This window comes from Mastigoproctus giganteus, chromosome 9, assembly GCF_048544385.1.
Source record: "Mastigoproctus giganteus isolate SK-2022 chromosome 9, ASM4854438v1, whole genome shotgun sequence".
NCBI lineage: Eukaryota > Metazoa > Arthropoda > Arachnida > Uropygi > Thelyphonidae > Mastigoproctus > Mastigoproctus giganteus.
In genome coordinates this window covers 90,887,835-90,905,678 of record NC_143583.1, presented here as the reverse complement: position 1 = coordinate 90,905,678, position 17,844 = coordinate 90,887,835, and the positions used below count along the sequence as shown (strand labels likewise).

Sequence of the window (17,844 nt, the reverse complement as noted above, 5' to 3'; positions counted from 1 at the left end):
CGCTCATTTTAAAATCTGTTTAAAATATTTTCACCCCATTCCCCGCCTTAAGTCTTTTTAATGCTTCTTCCAACCTAAATTTAACCACCATCTACCAAAAAAATTTTATTACAGATTTATACAAGGTGAGTACCGGTTTCTAAGCATTTGCTATTCATTTTTTAGTCATATTCAATATATTTAATTATGTATACACACTTAAATACGCTGAGTGATCACTGAATTATGACCACCCCTATGAAAACTGAATGCGACCCATTGACCACGTGAGGTACGAGACTGCACAGTTTTTTGACCTATGTAGCATAGATAAGGTGTTAGTGGTTCAGTAGGTAGTAAAATTCCGACCGTGATGGGTAAAAGGAAGGATTTATTGGACTTTGATAAAGGACAGATTGTGGGAGCTCGACGAGCTGGTGCCTCAATTTCCCAAATGGCTGAGCTGGCGGGGTGTTCGAGAGCTGCAGTTGTTAAAGTGTACCAGGAATGGCATCAAAATGGTCAAACAACGACCCGACAGCAAAACTGCAAAGGTCAGCAAAAGGTTGGTGAGCATCGGGTCCGACGACTCATACAGACGCAGCACTGTTGAAGAGTTGACCACCCAATACAACATGGGCCAAGCCAGAACAATATCTGGCATGACCATGCATTGCACACTCACGTGTATGGGCTATACCAGCAGATGACCCCTACAGCATCCTCTCCTAACCAAGGTTCATCGGCATAAAAGACTCGCCTGGTGCAAAGAGCATGCAAGTTGGACATTAGAAGACTGGAAGAAGGTGTGCTGGTTGGATGAGTCACATTATTTACTCAACACCGTAGATGGTCGTGTATGGATTTCGCGTCAACAACAGGAGGCTCTTTATCCATCATGAATGGTATCAAAAGTGCAGGCCGGTGGAGATGGTTGTATGGTGGCATGTTTCACTGGCAGGAACTTGGACCCCTGGTGCATGAGGAACAACGTATCACTGGTCTCCGTTATCGTCAACAGCTTGCTGACTGTGTACACCCCGCTGTGTTACACTCTTTCCCAAATGGCAATGTCTTCCAAGATGACAATGTGCCAATCCATCAGGCACTTGATGTGCAGGAATGGTTTGAGGAACACAGTTCTGATTCCAGCATTTCGATTGGCCTCCGAACTCCCCCGATATCAATACCATATAGCACTTTTGGGACACTATGGAAAGGCATATCAGGCGTCTCGATGCACCAATCGCCTCCATACCTGTATTGCTAGCCACATTACGCACAGCTTGGTTGGCTATACCTCCCAAACGCTTCCGACATCTTTTTGAATCAATGCCACGTCAGATGGCTGCTGTACTGAGGCAAAAGCAGGACCTATGAAGTATTAGGTAGGTGGTCATAATTCAGTGATCACTCAGTGTATGTTTCCATATATTAAGTGTGTGCATATATACACTCATTCATGTGGCATATATAAATTGTCAGAATCCAAAGAGATTAAATATACTGAAGTGTTGGTCAAGGCAGATATTGTTGGGATAGCAGAGACGTGGTGTCTCACAGATATAAGGAATGCAGAACTGGAATTTGGGAAGTACAATGTGTACAGAAAGGATAAACAAGATAGAAAGGGAGGAGGTGTTATGCTGATAATTAAGAAAAACATAAGATCAAAAGAAGTGCATCCAGTTGATATAGATGAACAGTGCACTGTTGAGTCAGTTTGGTGTGACATAAGCACTGCGAAAGCAAAAATAAGAGTAGGAGTGTGTTATAGGCCTAATGACTTGAATGAGTACAATGAACAATTGTACAGAGAAATAGAGTGGTCTAGTAAATCAGAATGTCTTATAATGGGGAATTTTAACTTCCCAGATATAGACTGGAACTTATGGATTGGTCACTCGCACACTAGTAAGACTTTTGTGGATTTATTGGATGATTGTTTTCTGAAGCAGCATGTTCGAGAGGCAACCAGAGAGGGTAACACTCTTGATCTGGTTATCAGCAGTGATTATTTGTGTATTAAGAATTTGCAGATAAAGGAACCATTAGGTGGCAGTGATCACAGTGTACTGATGTGGGATTTACTTAAAGATATAATTACCATCTGGGGTAAAGGAAGGGGTTTTTGCTTCCCTAAAGGTGACTTTAGTGGTCTCAGACAGTTTTTAATTTCTTAAAGGAAGGGGTTTTTGCTTCCCTAAAGGTGACTTTAGTGGTCTCAGACAGTTTTTAATTTCTGTACAATGGGACCAACTGATGATGTTATCAACAGCAAATTCTAAGTGGGAAGCATTCAAGGAATTAATAGTGGAAGCTACTAAACCTTACATACCTATTAAGAAATATTGTTCAAGGTTTAGGCCTAAATGGTTGTCAAATGAACTAATGAGACTTGTGGCAGAGAAGAAAAATGCATGGGATGCATATAAATTATCAGGTGACACATAAAACCATGATATATATAAGCTCGTCTGTAATCAAGTCACAAAGGAGGTTAGGCAGGCGAAGGCAGATTACGAGAAATCTTTGACAAAGGATGCTAAGAAAAACAGCAAGGAATTCTTTACTTATATAAAAATTCTAAAAGGAAGGGGATGAATCTGATTGGTCCACTTGATATCGATGGTTCAACTTTTGATAATCCAGCTGAGATAGCAAACAAACTGAATGAGTATTTTGCATCTACATTCACACATGAGGAGTTATTAAGGTTTGAAAATGCCAAAATTGGTTATCAAAACACGGTTATCAAACAAGGTTATCAAAAGTGTGGAAAATAAGATGCAGGATATTTCACAGACTGCTGGGAATCATTGGGGTACAAGTAAACACATGGGTTAGCATTAGCATTAGTAGAGGCATATGATGCAAGAAAGCAAGCTTATTCAGCATCAGCCAAAAAAAAAAAAAAACACAACCACTACTCCCATTTCACCCCTCCGTTCGTTCGAAATACCTGTCCAGCTGAGCCTTAAATTTGTTTAGGCTATCAACTTCAACAACAAGTGATGGAAGTCTATTCCACAACCCAACTGCCCGCTGGCTAAAGGCAAATTTCCGCACATCTATCCGACATCCGTCCTTCCTCAATTTGAATTTATGCCCTCTCAGGTGATTATTCTGAGCAAGAGGAAGAATCCCATCGGCATTGAGCATGCTCAAGCCATTCAAAGCCTTTTACACTTCTATCAGATCACCTCGCCGATGCCTAGTCTCCAGACTCTGTAATTTGCAAAACTTAAGCCTTTCTTCGTAAGAGCAACCCTTTGTTCCATTCACTAATCTTGTTGCCCTTCTCTGTACTCGTTCCAGCAGCTCTACATCCTTATTGAAATGAAGCCTCCAGACCTGTATACAGTACTCAAGGTGTGGCCTGACTAATGCCTTATACAAGGGAATAATCACATCCCTATCCCTGCTAGAAAAATTCCTGTATATCATTGACAAGACACCATGAGCTACTCTTGCAGCTCGTCTGCACTGCTCAGAGAACTTCATATATGCCTGCACAATTACCCCCAGGTCCTTTTCATTCTCTACCACTGTCAGCGTAGTACCACAGAGTTGATACGTTGATCTGGGGTTACTGTTTCCCATATGTAGTACTTTACATTTGTCAATGTTAAACTTCATTTGCCACCTCTCAGCCCATCTGCTCAACCTTTGTATCGTCTGCAAACATGGACACTAAGCTTGATATACAATCACCAATATTATTTATAAATACAGAAAACAACAATGGACCCAACACTGAACCCTGAGGAACTCCACTAATAACATTAGTCCTCATTGAGCAGTGTCCATTGATTACCATTCTCTGTCTTCTGCCACTCAACCATCCCTTTATCCATAGCAGCAATTTGCCTCCAATGCCACACTGCTCCAATTTGTGGCATTGGAGGGTTGTGTTAGGGTAGCTAGGAAAAAGAACAGGTGCATGTATACTTGCGTGTACACCAATGCTAGGAGTTTAGTAAATAAATTTGATGAATTTGAGGTATTGCTCAAAAGCAGATATTGTGGGGATTTCAGAGACGTGGTGTCACACAGATATAAGGAATGCAGAACTGGAATTTGGGGAGTACAATGTCTACAGAAAGGATAGACAGGATAAGAAGGGAGGAGGGGTTATGAAATACATAAAATCCAAGGAAGTGAAGCCAGTCGACATTGCTGGACAGTGCAGTGTTGAGTCAGTTTGGTGTGACATAAGCATTGGGAGATCAAAATTGAGAGTAGGAGTGTGCTATAGGCCTAATGACTCTGATGAGTATAATAAACAACTGTACACAGAAATACAGTGGGCCAGTAAATCAGAGAGTCTTATAATGGGGGATTTTAATTTCCCAGATATTGACTGGAATTTGGGGGCTGGTCACTCACACACTAGCAAGGCTTTTGTGGATTTATTGGATGATTGTTTTCTACATCAGCATGTTCGGGAGGCAACTAGAGGGAGTAATACTCTTGATTTGATTATCAATAGTGATTCTTCATGCATTAAGAATCTGCAGATAAAGGAACCACTAGGTGGCAGTGATCACATTGTGCTGAAGTAGGATTTACTCAAAGAGGTAACTACCATCAGGGGTAAAGGGAAGGGTTATTGCTTTCGTAAAGGCGACTACGATGGACTGCGACAGTATTTAAATTCTATACAGTGGGACCAACTGGTGATGTTACCAACAGCAAATTCAAAATGGGAAGCATTCAAAGAACTTATCTTGGAAGCTACTAGGCTTTACATGCCAACTAAGAAATATCGTTCAAGGTTTAGGCCTAAATGGATGTCAGATGAACTAATGAGACATATGGCAGAGAAGAAAAATGCATGGGATACATACAAATTAACACGTAACACAGAAGCCTATGATAGATACAAGTTGATCTGTAACCAAGTTACAAATGAGATTAGGCAGGCGAAGGCAGATTACGAGGAATATTTGGCAAGGGATGCAAAGAAAAACAGCTCAGGTAGATAACAAACTAAATGAATATTTTGCATCGAAATTCACACATGAGAAGTTATTCAGTGAGAGGAATGCCAGAGGTGTATTCAACTTTGGCAGTAAGCTAGAGAATCTTGTAATAACTGAGAGTAAAGTGGAGGAGAAATTGTTGAAGATAAATACAAGAAAGGCTCCTGGGGTGGATGGGATCTATCCAGTTATATTAAAGGAGGCAGCAAAGGAAGTAAGCAAACCCTTAGCCATAATTATGAGAGCATCCTTGGACTCAGGGGAAGTACCCATGGACTGGAGATGTGCAAATGTGACCCCAATTCACAAAGGAGGATCAAAGGGCGACACAAGTAATTATAGACCTGTTAGTTTAACTTCTGTTCCCGGAAGATTAATGGAGGCACTGGTTAAAGAAGCACTGCAGGCTCATCTAGACAAGACTTCAGTTATAGCTCAGACACAGCATGGTTTTGTTAAGGGGAAGTCTTGCCTGACCAATTTCATTGGATACTATGATGCAGTCACAAAAGAACTGGATGCAGCGAATAACTTTGATATTATATACTTGGATCTTAGAAAGGCTTTTGATATTGTTGCACATGGAAGACTGCTGCACAAATTGGAGCAGTGTGGCATTGGAGGCAAATTGCTGCTATGGATAAAGGGGTGGTTGAGGAGGAGAAGACAGAGAGTGGTAATCAATGGACACTGCTCATCGTGGACTAATGTTATTAGTGGAGTCCCTCAGGGTTCAGTATTGGGTCCATTATTGTTTTCTGTATTTATAAATGATATTGATGATGGTATATCAAGCTTAATGTCCAAGTTTGCAGACGATACGAAGGTTGGCAGGGTTGTCAAGGACACTACTGACACTATGCTACTGCAACAGGATCTGGAAAGGTTCAGTAGATGGGCTGAGAGGTGGCAAATGAAGTTTAACATTGACAAATGTAAAGTACTATATATGGGAAACAGCAATCCCAGAGCAATGTATCAACTCTGTGGTACTACACTGACAGTGGTAGAGAATGAAAGGGACCTGGGGGTGGTTGTGCAGGCAGATATGAAGTTTTCTGAGCAGTGCAGACGGGCTGCAAGAGTAGCTCATGGTGTATTGTCGATGATATATAGGAATTTTTCTAGCAGGGATAAGGAGGTGATTATTCCATTGTATAAGGCAATGGTCAGGCCACACCTAGAGTACTGTATACAGGTCTGGCGGCATCATTTCAATACGGATGTAGAGATGCTGGAACGAGTACAGAGAAGGTCAACAAGATTAGTGAATGGAACAAAGGGGTGCTCTTATGAAGAAAGGCTTAAGTTTTGCAAATTACAGTGTCTGGAGACTAGGCACCAGCGAGGTGATCTGATAGAGGTGTATAAAGCCTTGAATGGTTTGAGCATGCTCAATGCTGATGGGATTCTTCCTCTTGCTCAGAATAATCACCTGAGAGGGCATAAATTCAAATTGAGGAAAGACGGATGTAGGATAGACGTGAGGAAATTTGCCTTTAGCCAGCGGGTGGTTGGTTGGTGGAACAGACTTCCATCCCTAGTCGTGGAAGTTGATAGCCTAAATAAGTTTAAGGCTCAGCTGGACAGGTGGATGGGATCTATCCAGTTATATTAAAGTAGGCAGCAAAGGAAGTAAGCAAACCCTTCATAATTATGAGAGCATCCTTGGACTCAGTGGAGGTCCCCATGGACTGGAGATGTGCAAATGTATCCCCAATTCACAAAGGGGGATCGAAGGGTGACACGAGTAATTACAGACCAGTTAGTTTAACTTTTGTTCCGGGTAAAATAATGGATTCGCTGGTTAAAGATGCATTGCAGTATCATCTAGACAGGACTGCAGCAATAATTCAGACACAGTATGGGTTTGTTAAGGGAAAGTCTTGTCTGACAAATTTGATAGGATATTATGATGAGGTTACAAAGGAACTGGATGCAAAAAATAATTTTGATATCATATACTGTTTTTGGATTTCAGGAAACTTTTGACACTGTTGAGCATGGAAGACTATTGTACAAATTGGAGCAGAATGGTATCAAGGGTAAGTTGCTACAATGGATAAAAGGATGGCTGAGTGGGAGAAGACAGAGGGTGGTAATCAATGGGTGCTGCTCTTCGTGGACTAATGTTATTAGTGGAGTCCCACAGGGTTCGGTGTTGGGTCCACTGTTGTTTTGTATATTTATCAATGATATTGATAAAGGTATATCAGGCTTGGTATCGAAGTTTGCAGCAGATGATACAAAGGTTGGCAGGGTTGTTAATGACAGTAATGGCAGTGTGCTACTGCAACAGGATCTAGAAAATTTGGGCAGATGGGCTGAGAAGTGGCAACTGAAGTTTAACATTGAAAAATGCAAAGTACTGCATATGGGTAGAAGTAACCCCAGAGAAACGTACTAACTGTGTGGTACTACACTTAAGGAGGTAGAAAATGAAAAAGACCTGGGAGTAATTGTGCAGTCAGATATGAAGTTTTCTGAGCAATCCAGACAGGCTGCCAGGGCAGGTCATGGGGTGTTGTCAATGATATACAGGAATTTTGTTAGCAGGGAAAGGGAGGTGATTGTCCCATAAGGCAGTGGTCAGGCCACACCTTGAGTACTGTCTGTAGGTCTGGAGGCCTCATTTTAGGAAGGATGTAGATTTGTTTGATCATGTACAGAGAAGGGCAACAAGATTGGTGAGGGGAATGAAGGGATCATCTTACCAGGAGAGGCTTAAGTTCTGCAAATTGCAGCAGCTGGAGACTAGGCACCTGCAAGGTGTTCTGATTGAGGTGTATAAAGCCTTGAATGGGTTGAGCACGCTGAATTCTGTTGGGATTCTTCCACTTGTTCAGATTACGAACCTAAGGGGGCATAAATTGAAATTGAAGGACAGATGTAGAATAGATGTGTGGAATGCCTTTAGCCAGTGGGTGGTTAATTGCTGGAACAAACTTCCATCTGTTGTTGTGGACATTGATAGGTTAAATAAATGTAATGTGGAACTGGACAAATATTTAGGGTAGATTGTTTTTTAATTTTTTTTTTTTTTTTGGCTGATTCTGCATAAGCTCATACGCTTGCTTTCTTGCATCACATGCCACTACTACTATTACTACTGCAGTATATAATTAGTTTTTCTTGAATATAAGTAGTGGCAAGAAATAGAACAGCATCCAAGAAGAAATATTTAAGAGAGCTGTGTTGCAGAATAATTAACAACTTCATTATCACTGCACCTCAACCCAGTATTCAGTTAATAGTAGGCCACATATATATAATATTTTATTGCCATCCAATAAAGTATTTAAGAGAACCGTGTAACAGATTAAAGCCACCTTGGTACAGTGAAATACACGGAAGTTGCCTTGGTACAGTGAAGTACACGGAAGTCACCTTGGTACAGTGAAGTACACGGAAGTCACCTTGGTACAGTGAAGCTAGAGAAGTTTACATAATTTAAGTGATAATAATAAAATATAAAATAGGTGAATTTTGCTTTAACAAAGGAGTAAAATAAAAACTTAACAAGCTCAGTGAAACGGGGATAACAAGTCTGCAAAAGTTAAAAGTTTGATATGAGCGAACCTAAAATAGTTTTCCTGTACACTTTGTTGTGAATCCAGACATCTGGGTCAAGGTCGATGGAAGTGGCTAGCTTGATGGATTTGTTGATGAATGAAGAATCAAATCTGTTTATTCTGTAGAATTTAGGCTGAAGAGATAGAATTGCTCTGGTAGCCTTGGTTGTAATTTGCCACTTAGGAAAATTCCAGTTGTTAAGGAAGTCACTCTGGCCAGTGATCAGAGTTACAAAACACTGAATGACTTTGTATTGCTAGCAGACAGTAATAGCACTATTTAAATTTGTTGGTACAGTTGATGTCAAGGTAACACAATAGGAAATATAGTCGGTCAACATGATAAGCTGAAGGGCTGATTTTGAGATAAAAGGCAGTAAAATATCACATGCAATTAATTTATTTTAGTGACATTGTGCAGAATCACATATCTTTGTTATTATTTTTTTTATTTTTTTTAATTTTTTTTTTTTAGGAGCATTAGCAACTAATGCGGTGGTCATTCCCTGACCTTTCCGCATCCTCCATATTTGGTGGTCACGGGTTAGAACCCCAGTCTAATCAAGAAGCGTGTTCTACACACTGCTGCTCCTGCCCACCTAGCTACGGAGGCACCACATATCTTTGAACACATACATTACCAAATAACTACTGATGGCTGTGTGGTTAATATATGTAAAAAAAAAAATTATATATGTATATGGATAATATATGTAAAAAAAAATTATATATGTATATGGATAATATATGTAAAAAAAAATTATATATGTATATGGATAATATATGTAAAAAAAAATTATATATGTATATGGATAATATATGTAAAAAAAATTATATATGAATATGGATAATATATGTAAAAAAATTATATATGTATATGGATTATATATGTATATGTATATGTATAATATATGTCATATTTAGTGCCATAACAAGGAATTTGGATACCTAGAGCAAAGCCAAAAAAATAGTGTCTCCAGATATGATATGTGCCCTATAATGATATATTTATCAAATTTTCCCCACACTCCAATGTGTGCTCTATAATAGTATCTTTACTGACTTTGAGGAGTCAGTAATCCAAAGTGGTAACCCTCACTCTTGTGCTATGCATTGGTTACATCCATATCATATAGCATTTCATCTATAAATAAAATCATCAGGTGTCATTGCTTAAGTGGTTGCAGGTAATTTTTTTTTTTTCTCTGTGTAATCATGCATGAAGTTTATTAAAAGTTATACTCAATCCAGGTATGCAGCAGTTGGAATCATGGCTGAAAAGCCCTGTGAAGTCAGGGGTTAGATACATATAATTTCTTGCATGCACTGACCAAGAGTAAAGACACACAGTTAAACAAAACATGTAAACTGACACAGGCACAAACATTCAAGATCTAACATATTTAATTTAGCACAAACATGGAACACAGAAGTAGTAGTTTTTGGCTACTGTGTGTAGCCTTAATCAACTGATCGAGCCCTGTCCAGCGGTAGTTTTGTGTGTGTGGGTTGACCTTCAAGTGCGTAAGCATGTGGGGTCACGAGGGAGGGGAGTGCTGTCGGGGTGTTGCAGAAGAGTGACAAGGGAGTGACAGAGAGCATCCTAGAGGGGAGGGAGAGGGTTGAGGTAGGTGACTGGCGATGGCGACTGCTGACCTCACGAAGTATGGGTGGCTCAAAGATGTGGGTGCCGCGGTCTCTGTTGAGTAGTTTTAGTGACACTGATGTGTGCCAATTCTAACCAGCGGTAGATTATGGAAGACCTTCTGAGGGGCCACTATGTCGCCATCATTAGAGCTGACTTTGCCCACTCAGCATTAGCTGCACACTGTTGGCAGGAAGGACATGAAATCACACCCAATGATGCTAAAATCATAGGCTTTTCATGTAATTTCAAGATCTGCCATTGGTTAGAATTGGCACACATCAGCACCATTGTAACTACACTCAACAGAGACCGTGGCACCCACATCCACCCCTTTCAGCCTCTCATACTTCATGAGGTTGGCGGTTGCCATCGTCAGTCACCTACCTCAGCCCTCTCACTCCCCCACCACACACACACACACACACAAAACCACTGCTGGCCAGTGCTCGGTCAGTTGATAAAGGCTACATACAATAGCCAAAAGCTACTACTACTTCTGTGTTCTATGTTTGTGCTAAATTAAATATGTTAGATCTTGAATGTTTGTGCCTGTATCAGTTTACATGTTTTGTTTAACTGTGCGTACTCTCTCACTTTATTTTCTCTTGGTCGGTGCATGCAAGAAATTATATATAGTGGAAATCATTTTGAAGTGTATACTGAAACATTTTTGAATTTTCAAACAGATTCACAGTGAAATGTTGTTCTTTCTCTGTCACTGGATTATGATCTTAAATGACTATAACATAGTACATTTTTTCAATTATTATTTGAGCAGTTAATTATTTCTCTTATGAGAATTACATATTAAATGATTGAAGAATTGTGAATAGAGGAATGAAACTAGAAAAACATAGTATCGTCTATATAATGCAGTAGCCTGATTTGTTTAGTATATATTACTTTGATCGTTAACTTAAAAAGAACATGGAAATATATGAAAAATGTTTGTCTTTTTTGATGGCTTAAAAGTGTAAATCTCTATATTTTTTTAAGGAACAAAGGTCTATATTTTTACTATATAATTACAGAACAATAAATTATTAATAGTTTGAGGTTTTTTCCTAATTATAGCAAAGCGTTTCTTTGGGTATGTTCAAGATATCAGTTACAAGGAAAAATATTTTGGAAGAATCATTTAGAGAGGTAAGATAAACATTTCACAGATTTTTTTATTTATATCTGTTAATTCTGTATAGGCAATGTCCAGAAAGTAAGATATAAATGGTCATAACAAAAAACAGATGTGAATGATAGAAAGTGTCACATCTTCACAAACACGGGATTCAAAACATAATCAACTGTGACTTTCATGATTGATGTCAAGGTGTGCAGCTGCTAAAAATTCATGCTTTTGGAAATGGATAAGGTTTTGGAAAATTTTGGCTTTTTTCTCTTAATTACATTATTGAATTTTGTTTAATAAATAGTTTTAATTGTCCTAATAACATACATTATCTAATTTTTGAATTTATCTGAGAATTTCATAAGTGACAACATAATATTCATTTGTTATCAGTAATTTTGATACTAACATCATATCTTATAACTAGTAAATTGTAGTGTAATACACACTGACCAAAAAAATATGAACCTTTATTCAGTATTAAATCAGGCCTCCTTTGTTTTGAATAACAGCAAATGTGCAGTGTGGCATGGATTTATAAGGTGTTTTAGTGCCTTTTGATCTAGTTGTAACCATTCTTCCAACAAAATATCACATAGCTGCAACAAAGTTGAAGGAAGAATACTTTGTTGCCAAATAACTCTCTCCAGCATAGCTCTTTCTCAATAGGACTGAGATCAGATGAATGTTATTACCATGTTGACCAAGATTTTTGCAGCTTCACTGAACGCTAAGCTTTCATTTATATTTAGTCATTTTATTGATTTAATTGTTATACTAAATTATTTTCTATAAGTATCTTTATAGTTCTAGCCAAGCTCCGTGGTTTTTTGAAATTAGATAGCGATTTTGAAAGTTAATACTTAGTGTCCTTAGATTTTACATTTGTAACCTGCCTTCGTTATACCATATGGAATAGCATAAGGTTAACGCAAAACTAGATAGCGAAAAACGTAGCACTGTGTTAGAAATCTGTTAGATTACTATAGTATTATCAATTAATCAGTAAAATTTATTAATCTCATTAAAATTCATTGTTAATTAAATTATACTTAACAGAATCATGACCCAGACTAGAGTAGCAAAGTAGCATTCACAGAATAGCCAGAGTGCTGTGGCTCACAGGAGAACTGAAGGGGAAATTCTCCAATGCATCACAGTCTAAAACAATGCGTGAAATGTGAAATGTTTGCAGACCTGTCTAGAACAGGACATGATCTAGCCAAGAAGAATGTCTTTGTAGTAGTAGTAGTAGTGGCATGTGATGCAAGAAAGCAAGTGTATGAGCTTATGCAGCATCAGCCAAAAAAAAAATAAAATAAAATAATCACACCATTCCCTCCAAATGCCTGTCCAGTTCCTCCTTAAATTTATTCAACCTATCAACTTCCACAACGACAGATGGAAGTTTATTCCAGCAATTAACCACCCACTGGCTAAAGGCAAATTTCCGCACATCTATTCTACATCTGTCCTTTCTTAATTTGAATTTATGCCCCCTTAGGTTCATAATCTGAACAAGTGGAAGGATCCCATCAGAATTCAGCGTGCTGAACCCATTCAAGGCCTTATACACCTCAATCAGATCACCACGCAGGTGCCTAGTCTCCAGCCACTGCAATTTGCAGAACTTAAGCCTCTCTTGATAAGAGGATCCCTTCATTCCCCTCACCAATCTTGTTGCCCTTCTCTGTACACACTCAAGTAAATCTACATCCTTCCTAAAATGAGGCCTCAAGACCTGTACGCAGTACTCAAGGCGTGGCCTGACCAGACCATTGCCTTATACAGAGGGATAATCACCTCCTTTTCCCTGCTAGCAAAATTCCTATATATCATTGACAAAACCCCATGACCTGCCCTGGCAGCCTGTCTGCATTGCTCAGAAAACTTCATATCTGCCTGCACAATTACTCCCAGGTCTTTTTCATTTTCTACCACCTTAAGTGTAGTACCACACAGTTGGTACGTTTCTCTGGGGTTACTTCTACCAATATGCAGTACTTTGCATTTGTCAAGGTTAAACTTCAGTTGGCACATCTTATCCCATCTGCCCAAATTATCTAGATCCTGTTGCAGTAGCACACTGCCATTACTGTCATTAACAACCCAACAACCCTGCCAACCTTTGTATCATCTGCAAACTTCGACATTAAGCCTGATATACCTTCATCAATATCATTGATAAATATACAAAACAACAGTGGACCTAACACCGAACCCTGTGGGACTCCACTAATAACATTAGTCCAAGAACAACAGCACCCATTGATTACCACCCTCTGTCTTCTCCCACTTAACCATCCTTTTATCCATTGTAGCAACTTACCCTTAATACCATTCTGCTCCAATTTGTACAGTAGTCTTCCATGCACAACAGTGTCAAAAGCTTTCCTGAAATCCAAAATCAATAATTTTGATATCAAAATTATTTTTTGCATCCAGTTCCTTTGTAACCATATCATAATATCCTATCAAATTTGTCAAACAAGACTTTCCCTTAACAAACCCATGCTGTGTCTGAATTATTGCTGCAGTCTTGTCTAGATGATCCTGCAATGCATCTTTAACCAGTGACTCCATTATTTTACCAGGAACAGAAGTTAAACTAACTGGTCTGTAATTACTCGTGTCACCCTTCGATCCCCCTTTGTGAATTGGGGATACATTTGCACATCTCCAGTCCGTGGGAACCTCCCCTGAGTCCAAGGACGCTCTCATAATTATGGCTAAGGGTTTGCTTAGTTGCTTTGCTGCCTCCTTTAATATAACTGGATAGATCCCATCCACCCCAGGTGCTTTTCTTATGTTTAACTTCAACAATTTCTCTTCACTTTGCTCTCAGTTATTACAAAATCATTAAGTATCCTGCTACAATTTGATAACCTTCTGTCATTTTCAAACCTTAATAATTCCTCACGTGTGAATGTAGATGCAAAATACTCATTCAGTTTGCTTGCTATCTGAGCAGGATCATCAACAGTCGAACCATCGATGTCAAGTGGACCAATCTGATTCATCCCCTTCCTTTTAGAGTTTATATAAGTAAAGAAATCCTTGCTGTTTTTCTTAGCATCTTTTGCCAAGGATTTCTCGTAATCTGCCTTCGCCTGCCGAACCTCCTTTGAGTGTTTTTTTTTGAGTGTGTGCTAGGTGCAGGGACTGTAAAGAAATTAGGTGCCAACTCAGCTTTCTGATGGGCATCTATGAGAGTTTGAGGTGTAGGGTAAATTCCCTTGAAGAAATTAATATGAGGGCCCATCAAACTCTCAGGTGCCCAATTGAATACCAGAGCTCACTCCTGTGCATCAGGCAACACAGAGGCAATCTGCAAGGAAGAATGTGCTGTCCCACAGGAACTAGTTATTGTTGATGACTATTGTCAGGGAGACGGGGAATATATTATGCAAAAAAGATAGGTGGAACAGGACCAGAGTACGTCTGCCAGGGACAAACGTTGATGACATTGTAGGACAGATATCATCTTTTAAGAGCACAAAAGGTGATATTGTTGTACACATTGGCGCTAATGACCTTAAGAGTAAGAGATCTGCAGATTTATTTAACAAGTACAAGTCAATGCTGGAAAAAAAGTCGCGAGTTAGGGATAAATTTGGAAGTGTCTGCAATTTTGCCCAGACACGATAGAAGGGAGTATATGATGAGAGCCTTGTCTATCAATTTGGCCCTGGAGAGATTGTTCAAGGCTCACAGGGTACAATTTTTTTCCGGCATGGCCTGTGTTTGCTAACAGGAGAGACTGCTTCTACAGGGATGGGATACGCTTAAATAGAAAGGGTATTTAATAGCACAGCAAGAATATTTGCTGTGCTATCGAGGCAGTGTTAAGTTGGTCGGAAAACTGCTAGATTGGGGGGATTCACAGACAAAAAGATTATCAGTAGCCACAGGCAGAGGAAAAAGTGATTCTTGCACTGCTTCTATTGTACAGGAGCATCAGTGCATAGCACATGCTTCTTGATTAGACCGGGGTTCGAGTCCGTGAGCCACGAAATACGGAGGATGCGGAAAGGTCAGGGAATGACCACCGCATATCCCCGTAGCAAAATGGCCTTAGTTGCTAATGCTCCTAAAAACCAAATAACAACAACAGCTTCTATTGTAATGAGCAGCAGCCTAGAGAACAAGTTGCTGGGGACTTCAAGAGCTGCTGGGAGTCATCATGGAACAGGTAAATACATGGACTGTGTTAGGGTAACTAAAAGTAAGAACAAGTGCATGTATGCTTGCATGTACACTGATGCTACAAGTATAGTAAATAAAATTGATGAATTTGAAGTGCTGATCAAGACATCGAAGGCAGATATTGTTGGGATATCAGAGACATGGTGTCACACAGATATAAGAAGTGAAGAATTAGAATTTGGGGAGTACAGTGTGTACTGACACGGTAGGAAGGGAGGAGGGGTTATGCTGTTAGTTAAGAAACACATAAAATCAAAGGAAGTGTATCCAATTGACTCGAGTGGACAGTGCAATGTTGAGTCTGTTTGGTGTGACATAAAAAATGGGAAAGGGAAAATGAGAGTAGGAGTATGTTATAGGCCTAATGACTCTTATGAGTGCATTGAACAGTTGCTCAAAGAAATAGAATGGGCCATTAAATCAGAATGTCTTGTAATGGGAGATTTTAACCTTACAGATATTGATCGGAACTTATGGTTGGTCACCCGCACGCTAGCAAGACTTTTGTGGATTTATTGGAGGATTGTTTTCTACAGAAACATGTTCAAGAGGCAACCAGAGGGAGTAATACCCTTGAGATATTATATCAGGGGTGTTGGTATCTGATTATCAGCAGTGATTATTCATGCATTAAGAATTTGCAGATAAAGGAACCACTAGGTGACACTGATCACAGTGTACTGATGTGGGATTTACTTAAAGATGTAACTACCATCAAGGGTAAAGAGAAGGGTTTTTGTTTTCGTAAAGGTGACTACAGTGGTCTCAGACAGTTTTTAAATTCTATACAGTGGGATCAACTGATGATGTTACCAATGGTGAATTCTAAATGGGAAGCCTTCAGGGACTTAATGTTGGAGGCTACCAGGCTTTTCATACAAACTAAGAAATACTGTTAAAGGTTCAGGCCTAAATGGATGTCATATGAATTAATGAGGCTTGTGACAGAAAAGAAGAATACATAGGATGCATATAAATTATCAGGCGACACAGAAGCCTACAGCAGATATAAGCTTGTCTGTAATCAAGTCACAAAGGAGGTTAGGCAGGCAAAGGCAGATTATGAGAAATCTTTGGCAAAGGAAGCAAAGAGTTCTTTACTTATGAAAACTCTAGAAGGGAGGGGATGAATCAGATTGGTTCACTTAACATAGATGGTTCAACTATTGATGATCCTGCTGAAGTAGCTGATAAACTGAATGAGTATTTTGCATCTATATTCACACATGAAGAGTTATTCAAGGAGGGGAATGCCGGAAGTTTATCAAACTCTAACAGAGACATAAGTAATTTTGTAATAACTGAGAGCAAAGTGGAGGAGAAATTGTTGAAGTTAAACAAAAAAGGCACCTGGGGCAGATGGAATCTATCCAGTTATAATGAAGGAGGCAGCAAGGGAAGTAAGCAAATCCTTAGCCATAATTATGAGAGCATTCTTAGAGTCAGGGGAGGTCCACATGAACTGGAGATGTGCAAATGTATCCCCAATTCACAAAGGCGGTTCAAAGGGTGACACAAATAATTATAGACCTGTTTAACTTCTGTTTCCGGGGAAAATAATAGAGTCACTGGTTAAGGAGGTGATACAGGATCACCTAGACAAGACAGCAGTAATAGTTCAGACACTGCATGGATTTGTAAAGGGGAAGTCTTGTCTGACCAATTTGATTGGATACTATGATGTGGTCACAAAGGAACTGAATGCAAAAAAATAATTTTGATATCATATACTTGGATTTCAGGAAAGCATTTGATACTGTTGCACATCGAAGACTGCTGTACAAATTGGAGCAGTATGGCATTAAGGGCAAGTTACTGCAATGGATAAAGGGATGGTTGAATCGGGGATGGCAGAAAGTGATGATAAATGGACACTGCTGTACGTGGACTAATGTTATTAGCGGAGTCCCCCAGGATTCTGTGTTGGATCCATTGTTGTTTTGTGTATTTATCAATGATTTCAATGAAGATATATTATACTTAATGTCCAAGTTTGCAGAAGATACAAAGGTTGGCAGGGTGGTTGTTTATGACAGCAAAGACAGTATGCTACTGCAACAGGATCTAGAAAAGTTATGCAGATGGGCTGAGAAGTGGCAACTGAAGTTTAACATTGACAATTGCAAAGTACTCCATATGGGTAGCAGTAACCCAAGAGAAATGTACCGTGTGGTACTACACTCAGGGAGGTGGAGAGTAATTGTGCACTCAGATATGAAGTTCTCTGAGCAGTGCAGACGGGCTGCCAGAGCAGGTCATGGAGTTTTGTCAATGGTATATAGGAATTTTGCTATCAGAGACAAGGTCGTGATCATCCCTTTGTATAAG

General features: G+C 39.4%; 1 protein-coding gene across 1 annotated transcript in view; it reads left to right on the top strand.

Moving 5' to 3' along the window:
* Positions 1-17,844, top strand: part of LOC150080536 (NEDD4-like E3 ubiquitin-protein ligase WWP1) — a 167,013-nt gene that overhangs the window by 65,969 nt on the left and 83,200 nt on the right. Inside the window, exon 9 of the mRNA XM_090382065.1 lies at positions 11,259-11,330. Coding sequence (XP_090238191.1) covers positions 11,259-11,330 — 72 coding nt within the window. The remainder of the gene's footprint in view (positions 1-11,258; positions 11,331-17,844) is intronic.